Raw genomic sequence first — 9,964 nt, 5'->3', positions numbered from 1 at the left:
TTTTAATAAATAAATCCAAAACTAATTAAAGTATTATAGGTAGTGTACCGACCAGGTCATCGGTTGTGATGACGTGTCTGGCACGTGATCGTGTGGGGCGTGCTTAGCAGAACACGTGGGCAAGTGAGAGACGAATGGTTCAGGAGTGAGCATAGTCGCCGATTCATGGAACTGGCGTTCTATAGTGAACATGGTCGGTTGTCACCGGGTTTGTGTGTCATCGACGTGTTAGATAATGGGAGATCAGGTGGCCTGACGTCGCCGCGAGGAACACATCGCTGGATCTCCCAGTAAACTCAGTTAAAGCTGCTGGGGGCTCAGAAGAGTACGTTCAGGCGTGCGAGTTCAGTAAGACGATTGTCACGACGGAATGGGGTGTGAAGGTCGAGTGGGTTGAAGGGAACAACTTGCCCATCAGCGGCAGGATTCCCAGAGTGGACATTCGCTGGTGGCAAGGTTTCCTCAGCTAGAACATGTATGGCGTAGCAATAAGGAAGGAGCCACTTGCGACAAGCGATATCACAGAGATGCTGCACTTTGCTGCATCCGATACTCGCATTGTCAGGTGGTGTCCCAGAGTGTGTTACGTGCTAGATTGCTCCTTGAATAGGAGACTTAGCCGCGCGACTGGTTACTACACAGAAATAACGCTCAAGTTACCCCAGCCCAAATGACGACACGCGTAGGGTTGGATGCTACCAGTTATCCCAACCCAGATGATGACACGTGTAGGGTTGGATACAGTATAGAAGTGACGCTCGAGTTATCCTAGCTCAGATGATGACACGTGTAGGACTGGGCACCACCTGCTACCCCAGCCTAGATGGTGACATGTGCAGGGTTGAATGCGAGCCACGCGTCCAAAGCGTAACTGCCTGGAGAGAGAAAAAACCTAGCTATAAAGGTAAACTTAACAGAATTTGCAGAGGTACGTTTTTCATTACGGCTCATTGCTAGGGTTGTGTGCACTTTAGTACGGTTCTACAAAGTATATTTTTCTCTCAGTTTTTGGGTGTTCTTGTTACTGACTTGAGCGCCGGAGCGCCACCGGCCGCAGAGGCGCCACCCTGTGTTTCAAGTTCTCAGAGAGGCTATCTGTGGTGTGGACTTGAAGGGCACGTGGTGTCAAGCTGGTGAGGAAGACCGTGACGAGGCAACGCTCTTGCGCTAGGTCAACCGGCAGGATCATCTAGTGCCCACCGTGGGGCCGTATAAAAGTTGATTCCCAACCACAGTTCGAGTTTGCTGAAGTTTTGGTGTTTTCTATCCAACTGCTTGCTGTCGCAGTCGGTTTTCGAAGTTCTCACCGTTCATTTGGAGTTTCTTTGAGTTGCTGAGTGTGTTGGGAAAGGATGAGGACAACGCGGTCTAGTTCAGTCGCGCCGTCAACAGATGAGGATGCTGTGTCTATGACGCAGGTGATGGATATGATGAGGACGCTGCAGGAGAACGTACCTGCATCACGTTCTGAACAAGAAAGAATGCACGAGGCGCTGGTGGCCTCGCAAGCTAGGAATGAGGAGCTCAACAGGGTCAACGAAGAGCTGCGTAAAGCTCTTCAAGAACGGGAGGAGCGTGCGGTTGGGGACAGATCTGCACCCCCATCCGCACCGCGTACCTTTCCCATGCCATTTTCTCAAGAGATCATGGACTCGGTGGTCCCGGCCAATACGGTGGCAGTGAAGGTGTCTTTCACCGGAGTGGAGGACCCTGAGGCTCATCTCACGACATTTCACACTCAGATGATGCTCTCGGGGGGGTCGGACGCAGTCTACTGTAAGGTGTTCATGAGCATTCTTAGTGGAACAGCGCTGGACTGGTTCGTTAGTTTACCTACTGGCCACATTACCACGTTTCAACAGTTTTCCAAGATGTTTGTTGAGCAGTATATAGTGAACAAGGCACCACCGCTGGTGTCTTACGACCTGTTCGACGTGAGGCAGTACCAAGGGGAGTCCTTTAAGGATTTCCTGAACAGATTCGGAGCTCAGATAGTCCTCTTGCCAGGTAAAGATGAAGAAATGTTTGTACACGCCTTCAAAAAGGGTGTGTTACTTGGGCCCTTTAGTGAGTCGCTTATCAGGAGTCACCCTGCCACGTTCGCTGAAATCCGGCGACGTGCCGTGGCTCACATCGCCGCTGAGAGCGAAGTCTCCGAGAAAAGGGGAAACGTGGCCCCAGCTAAGCCGCGCGCCCAGGCAAGGGTCCAGCCGCAGAGGGTAATGGAGGCGGCGGCGGGGAAGAGGGACCAAAGGATGCGTCATCCTTATGACCCTAAGAAGAATAAGGGGAAGGGGTCGGGGCGGCCCAGAGAGACTAATCGCCCGCCAAGGTATGAGTTCGTGATGGGGTTGGCCGATCTGATCGCCATCCCAAACATTGCTGCCAGGCTCAAGGTGCCTGAGAAGTCGACGGAAAAGGTTTTGGGACCAAAACCAGACGCGTGGTGTGAGTTCCAGAAGAGCTTTGGCCACTCTATCAACTCGTGTTTGGCTTTGGGACACCAACTCGCCGAGTTGGTCAAGTGTGGATTCTTGAAAGATTACATGCTGGAGAAGCAAGCGGGCCAATCAACAGGTTCCCAACTGGTGGGCAATGAAGGACAGCAGCACGAGGTGCCCATTCATGGTGAGATCTACACCATAGCTGGTGGATTCTCAGGTGGAGGGTGTACTGCGTCGCAACGCAAGAAGTATGCAAGGTCGGTGATGTCGGTGGAAGTTTTTGAGGATCACTCACCCGACGTGGACATCACATTCACCAAAGGAGACCTTAGGGACGTTGTGCCTCACGACAACGACCCTATTGTGATCTCGCTTGTCACGGCGGGAAGGACTGTCCACCGGGTGTTGGTCGACCAAGGAAGCTCGGCAGATGTGATGTTCTGGCCGACTTTTGAAAAGTTACAATTATCTCCCGATCAACTGAGGCCATATGGGGGCTGCTTGTACGATTTTGCCGGTGATCAAGTGGAAGTCAGGGGGACGACGTTCACAGACGGCTTAGCCTCACGAACAGAGAAGATCAGGTATCTTGTCGTGAACGCTCCGTCGGCATACAACATCCTGTTGGGAAGGCCAACGCTCAACAGGACAGGGGCTGTGCCTTCAACAAGGCACATGAAGGTCAAGCTACCGTCTATGGAAGGGCTGATCATCACCATCTGTTCTGACCAAAAGGAGCCGAAGAACTGCTATGAAAACAGCCTCAAGAACAAGAGATCTGTATGCCACGTAACCACAACGCCGCCCCCTGGCATGATGCCCGCACGGGAAAACCGGCGAGTTGCGGATACGGTGTTGGAGGTGGCCGCCGAGGGCGATGTGCCAATGAAGGATATCGAGGCGAGGTCCGAGGGCGGCGCCCGGGTAGAGGAAGAGAGAAACTGCCCGGAGACCGCCGGGGAGACAGGCATTGCGAGGGCGTTGATCGCCAGCGAGAAGAAGCCTCAGCCGGTGGAGGAATGGCTTGAGAAGAAGATCAATAGCAAGACGTTTAAACTGGGAAAAACCTTAGACAGCGAGACACAAGAGTGATTCGTTGTTGGTCACGGGGCAGGTAACCGGCGAGTTCCAAGCCAAAGATCCGCAGATGGCAGCTTACTTGGAGTACGTGCAAGAGCTAAGGAGATCCTTTGTTTTGTTTGAAGTGGTGCACGTGCCAAGAGAGCAGAATGCCCGAGCTGACTTACTAGCCAAGCTCGCCAGTTCGGGCAAGGGGGGCAGACAGAGGACTGTTATTCAAGAAACCTTGAAGACACCTCGAGCATTCGTGGCAGATCACCAGGTTCTTCATGTTTGCAGGTCGACAGAAAGGACGCCGAGGGGCCATAGATCTCTAACGCAGGAAACTTTGAGGACGCCGAGGGTCAGAGCGCACCCAGTAGAAGAGGTGAAAACGATGCAAGTTTGCGCTATCCACGAACCAGATACGTGGATAACGCCATACGAGTGCTACTTGGCATATGGCGTGCTCCCAATAGATTCAACGGAGGCCAGAAAGATAAAGAAGAGCTCCAGCAAGTTTACCCTCATCGATGGTGAGCTGTACAGGTTCGGATTTACACACCCTCTTCTTGTATGTGTACACGGAGAGAAGTGCACGAGAATTATGGCTGAGCTCCACGAAGGGATTTGTGGGAGCCACATCGGGGGTCGAGCTCTGGCAACGAGGACTGTCCGTGCAGGATATTACTGGCCCACAATGAGGGAAGATTGCAACAGATATGCCCAGCGTTGCAAGCAATGCCAGCAGCACGCCGATTGGCACAATGCGCCCTAGAAGAGCTAAAGTCAATCTACAGCCCCTGGCCGTTCCACACGTGGGGAATCGACATTCTGGGGCCCTTCCCGTTGGCGATCAGGCAAGTGAAGTATTTGGTTGTGGCGATCGAGTACTTCACGAAGTGGATTGAGGCAGAACCAGTAGCCCAGATCACCGCGCACAAAATCCAGAATTTCGTGTGGAAGAATATTGTGTGTCGTTTTGGTGTGCCCAAGCGTTTAGTGTCAGATAATGGGACTCAGTTCGCAAGTCACCTGTTGAAGAAGCTGTGCGAGGACATCGGGACACAATAGGTGTTTGCTTCTGTGGAGCACCCGCAAACGAATAGGCAAGTGGAGTCCGCTAATCGGGGTTTGCTGAGAGGCTTGAAAAGGAGGTTGGGAAAGGCCAAGGGGTCTTGGGCTGAAGAAGTTCCCCGCATAGTGTGGGCATATCATACCACTGAGCAATCGAGAACCCATGAAACCCCGTTTAGCTTAGTGTATGGATGCGATGCGATGATTCCAATCGAAATCCAGGAAAGCTCGCCAAGATTCCAGAACTTCGTGGCGGAAGACTCGAACGAAGAAAGGAGAATGAACTTGGATTTGCTGGACGAGGTCAGGGAGGAAGCACGGGTGAAGGCTGAGGCAGTAAAGAGAAGAGTCGAGTGTAAGTACAACTCTAGAGTAAGGCCGAGGCAATTCAGAGATGGTGACCTGGTGATGAGGAAGGCCCACCAGTACGAGATGGAGAACAAGTTATCACCCAAGTGGACAGGACCGTTTAGAATAACCGAAGCACTCGGGAACGACGCCTACCGCTTGGAGACGCTGGAAGGAGGGGCGATTCCTCGCACTTGGAACGCCACCCATCTCAAGTTTTACTACAGTTAAGGCATTGTAAGTAGTAATTAACTCGAACAGTTTAGGATGTTTCAGTCTAAACAATTTTTCAAGGGGGCACTCTTTTTCCCTAAGGAGGGTTTTAATGAGGCCACCCAATAAAGAAGGTTTCGAAGTTTATCGAAGTTTCCCAGTTATTAAGTTTGCATGCTCATCGTTTTTTTTTAAGTTTTCGAAAAAGGACTTTATCGCCCTTGTGTAGTTTTAAACAATGGTGAATCCAAGTCGCATGCATCCTGTACAAAGTTTTCAAAGTATGAAGTTTTAAGTCCTCGTCGGCACAAGCATAAAACTTTCTGACCGCCCTCCAGCGAGAAAGAGATTTAAAAAGACCTCCTCGCCTCGAGCGAGTGTAGGCGAGAAAGAGATCAAAAAGACCTCCTCGCCTCGAGCGAGTGTAGGCGAGAAAGAGATCAAAAAGACCTCCTCGCCTCGAGCGAGTGTAGGCGAGAAAGAGATCAAAAAGCCCTCCTCGCCCTGAGCGAGTGTAGGCAAGAGCAGAGCGCAAGACCTCTTTGCGTAAGCAAATTGAGGCAAGATGAAAGCCCTCAATGCACCCAGGGGGGAGGAGATGTAACCCCTGAGCAAGTCGAGGTATCAGGAAAAGTCCTTCTCACCCCCGAGTGAGTTCAAGCAAGATGAAGCTGAAAAGTCAGGGGTGTTAATAATCTTAAGTATGGGAAAGGATGGTTGGAGAAAAACTCCTTTCCCCTTGAGTGAAACGCCAATATTGACCTAGTAAGACCAGTTAAATTGGAAGTTAAAGGGTGGTCGGGGAAGGTTCGCAGAGGGCACCTCACCACCTAAATCATTGTTCTAAAACTCAGGGAGGTAGAGAAGGATCCGAAAGGCGGCTCTGCCCCCAGATGAGGGGACAATGATTTAAGTTATCTCAGGTTAAGGACTCGAGAAGGTTAGGGGGAGATCCGGAAGGCAACTCTCCTTCCAGATGAGCAAAGATGAAGTGATGTGATGGCCCCGCAGGGGACATTTTCAGTTAAAGGAAAACGGCATCGCCGAAAACCCATGGCTTGGGATTGAAATAGAAAGAGCATTACGCGGCGAGAGCCAGATCAGCAAAGTTTTGGGCGATAACGTAGAAATACGCTTGTCCTTTGGCAGATCGGGCGAATGAGATTGCAGATACTAAGATCGCCCTACGCCCTTATTGCTAAGTAAGTGATTTCGCGTTAAACGTTATTGCCGCAGACTAACCGTTTGTTTAAGTTAAGTTGATTTCCAGAGAATTAAGCCTCAGTTTGTGCTAAGTTAATTGGGTTGAGTAGAAACCAACCAGTTATCAGATGATCGCACAACAGATAAAGTTAGAGCCACGTATATTCACGTATATCAAAACAGTTCGAGCAGAATGAAAATTATTACATAGAAATCAAAGTTAAATACAAGAGGTTTCAAGGTGAATAAAATTGAAGTGGCAGATCGGGGCAGTTAAGTTGGAGGCATGATCTTGCCATCCACCACTTCATTGTACACTGAAAACTCAGAGAGGTCGAGATCGGGGAATTTGCAAGCAAACTGCTCCAAAGCTGCTCCAAAGCCGGAAGTAAGAACTTGGGCAGCCTCAAGCTGAAGCTCGTCGATCTTTGTCTTGAACCCGCTGTTCTCTTCATGAACCTGGGTGATTTCAAGTTGAAGCTCGTCGACTTTCTGCTTGAACCCGCTGTTCTCCTCACGAACTCGGGCAAGCTCGGTAGCCGTCTCACCCAATTCTTTGGCTGCCTTATCCCGATCTTGTTCAACCTTGCCCAGAAGAGTTTCCCGCTTGGTCGACCTTTTCTCCAGTTTGGACATTTGATCTGCGTCGGACCTTCGGGCCTCCTCCAGCTCTGCGATTCGCTTCCTCATGGGAACAATTTTACTCTCCAGCTCAACGGCGTCCTGAAGCTTGTCGTGCAGCTTCTTGCGCAATTCTTTCTTGTCCTGACGCAAGCTTCGGAGCTCTTCGTTGAGAGCGTTTTCGACCCGCGAAAACTCTAGGCCTTGCAGCATCATGTGGCACTTGACTTTCTCGGCCTCGGCTTTCGCGATGCTTCAACAGCTGAGGTGTTGGAGGCGAGAACGTCCCCAGCGGACTCGAAGGGCGTGGAGGCGCTGGGGGAATTCTCGGCGTAGTCAGGAGCGGCGACCTCAGCTGCTGGCAGCTCAATTGCCACTCCCCTTCTCCTTTTGCAAATCCACCCGTCCTCGGTGGTCTCGTCCGCTTCCTCGTCTGATACAACCGTGGGGGCTTTCCTCTTAGCCCTTTTGGGTGGTAGTTTTTTCTGCTCAGGGGCGGGGAGAGCAACGGTGTTGGACGGGCCAACTGGTGGAGACTGGCCTTGGGCAGCGGCGATCTCCGCGACAGAGTTTGGAACAGTTTGGGAGCCCGCCGCAAGGTTGTGGAGCTTGGCTATGGAGCGTAGCTCAGCCATCCTATCCTTCCCCAGCATCATATCTGCATAAAGGGGCCAACAGTTACCAACTAGCACAAAGATTCGACAGTTAATAATGCACAGGAAGATAAGTAGTGTAAGACAATGCGTGGAAAAAGTTAAAACCATACGCAAATCAGAACAGCAACACCAAAGTAAGGACAGGGTGATGAAAGTTTGAACTAGGGGAACTCAAAGACTTAAGGACAAACCTATGTGAACATCCAGTTGGCCTTCGAGAAACTCGTAGCTGATGATGGAGGAAGTAGGCAGAGTGACGTTGGAAGAGGCAACTCTTTTCCAAAAGTTGCACAAGTCCTTGTCGAGCTCCCCTATCTTTTCTGGCTCCCTGACTTTCCTGAAGCTCGCCTCCTTCTTTCCCTTGTTCACCCAGTACAAGGGAAACCCGTCGAGGAGGGAGGGGTCTCGGTCATTGCAGCGAACGCGAACGAATTTCCCCTTCCAGTCCTTATAAGATTGCTGGAAGATGGAGAGGATAGACCTCCCAGTGACCCCGTTGAGGCTAACCCATAAACGATCGCCCGGGTTCTTGGTCTCGAACAGGTAGAGGAACACGTCCACTGAAGCCGGATGTCCCAAGTGTGCGCAAATGATTTTGGTAGGCCCAGACAAACGCCCAACTGTTGGGATGAAGCTGGGTGGGGCCTATGTCAAGTTCGGTCAGGAGTTCCCTCTCGAAGCGGGTGAAGGGGAATCGGAGCTTGACTTTCTTGAACATTGTGGCGTAGATGAAGCAGAAGGGGCCGCCGTCGCTCCCCTGGTTATCAGTACAGATAGGCTCTCCAGGATGACAAGGATGCACAGATACCTTGTCATCGTGTTCCTTGCTGAAAGAAAGGTGAGTTTGGTCACCTTTCTTAAGGCGGAGGATGTCGCGGTCGGAGTTGATGGATGAAGTCTCGCCCAGCAGGGCTGAAGAGGCCCAAGGATATAGTTGCTTGTAGTTGGGAAGGGGCCTCACAGCTGCGCTAATGTGAGGTAGGTTTGGCTGCGCTTGGCTGGGTCGAGAAGGCGCGGGTCTCACGACCTGGCTCGAAGGGACGTTAGGATCCCTTGGGGGGTCGCGGGAGGAGGAAGGGTTTGCCCTACGGGTGTTCGCCGAAGGGTTGCGAGGAGATGGAGGAGGGTTTGGTGTAATTTTGGAGCGAGCCATCGGAGAATCTGCAAGAAGACGAAAAGGGGAAGAGATGAGAGTTCGTAAGTAGAGAGACTCAACAGAAGAGAAGGAGATAGAAGAACGAGGGGGGGCTCGCAGAGAAAGGGTTTATAAACCCTAAACGCAGAAAAGAAAAAGCAAAGCAGAGAAAACATCCCACAACGTATGCACTAGACAGTTAATGGATGATGCAAACCGATTAATACATCAAACATCATGTGTCAATACTCCACAACAAAATAGTATAGTTGAAAGGAAACATGGTCATTTATTAGATGTAGCAAGAGCTCTTATGATACAATCTAATTTACCCAAAATTTATTTGTCATATTCTGTGATACATGTTGTGCATATTATGGACATGCTTCCCACACCTGTTTTAAACTATTCTTCTCCTCATGAAATGCTTTTCAAACTTATGCAGATTTTAATGGATTAAAGGTGTTTGGTTCTTTATGTTATGCTAGCACTTTGTCAACAAATATAAGAAAATTTGATCCAAGAGCATCAAAATGTGTTTTTATTGGTTTTCAAACGGAGAAAAAATGATTTATTTTGTTGAATATTCAATCAAGAGACATTTTTGTGTCTAGGGATGTTGTCTTTTATGAACATGTTTTTCCATACCAAAGGGTTCAAGATACTAGCAATGAAACTAACAGTCTTGACATTAATGATCATATTTTATTTGTTGAAGATCAATATGTCTTAAGTCAGCCATCACAAGCGATTCTTGCACCTTGTGATAATGTTGAAAATAGAAATGATAATAATTGTGAGTCACAAATTGAGGTTTCAGAAGAAGATTGTTCCCATATAGACCAAAACCTCAATGAAAATCATAATATAGAACAAAGTTCTGAATCAGATCCATCTGTCCGAATGAGCACAAGAATAAAAAGATCACCTGAATACTTAAAGGATTATCATTGTAATCTTAATGTTTCCAGTACATCTTTAAGAGTTAAATATCCTTTGAATTATGTTTTGTCTTATAGCAATTTATCACCCTCTTACAAATCTTTTGTTATGTCTCTTTCTTCACATGTTGAGCCAAACATTTATTCTGAAATTGTGAAACATGACTGTTGGAGAAAAGCTATACAATGTGAGATATCTGCTTTAGAGTCAAATCAAACTTGGGAGACTGCTCTTCTGCCTAAGAACAAAGCTGTCATGGGTTGCAA

The 9,964-nt window shown here is 49.4% G+C and overlaps 1 protein-coding gene across 1 annotated transcript; it reads left to right on the top strand.

Annotated features, from left to right (window-relative positions):
* The first annotated feature begins 1,409 nt into the window (after positions 1–1,409).
* Positions 1,410–3,536, top strand: LOC137824645 (uncharacterized). Its single transcript, XM_068630310.1, has 3 exons — positions 1,410–1,885; positions 1,979–2,720; positions 2,904–3,536. The coding sequence occupies exons 1-3, from the start codon at positions 1,410–1,412 to the stop codon at positions 3,534–3,536; spliced, it is 1,851 nt and encodes a 616-aa protein (XP_068486411.1).
* The last annotated feature ends 6,428 nt before the right edge of the window (positions 3,537–9,964 follow it).

The sequence above is a fragment of the Phaseolus vulgaris genome, chromosome 8, assembly GCF_000499845.2.
Source record: "Phaseolus vulgaris cultivar G19833 chromosome 8, P. vulgaris v2.0, whole genome shotgun sequence".
NCBI lineage: Eukaryota > Viridiplantae > Streptophyta > Magnoliopsida > Fabales > Fabaceae > Phaseolus > Phaseolus vulgaris.
The sequence above is the reverse complement of the archived record's forward strand: the minus strand, read 5'-3'. Positions and strand labels throughout refer to the sequence as shown.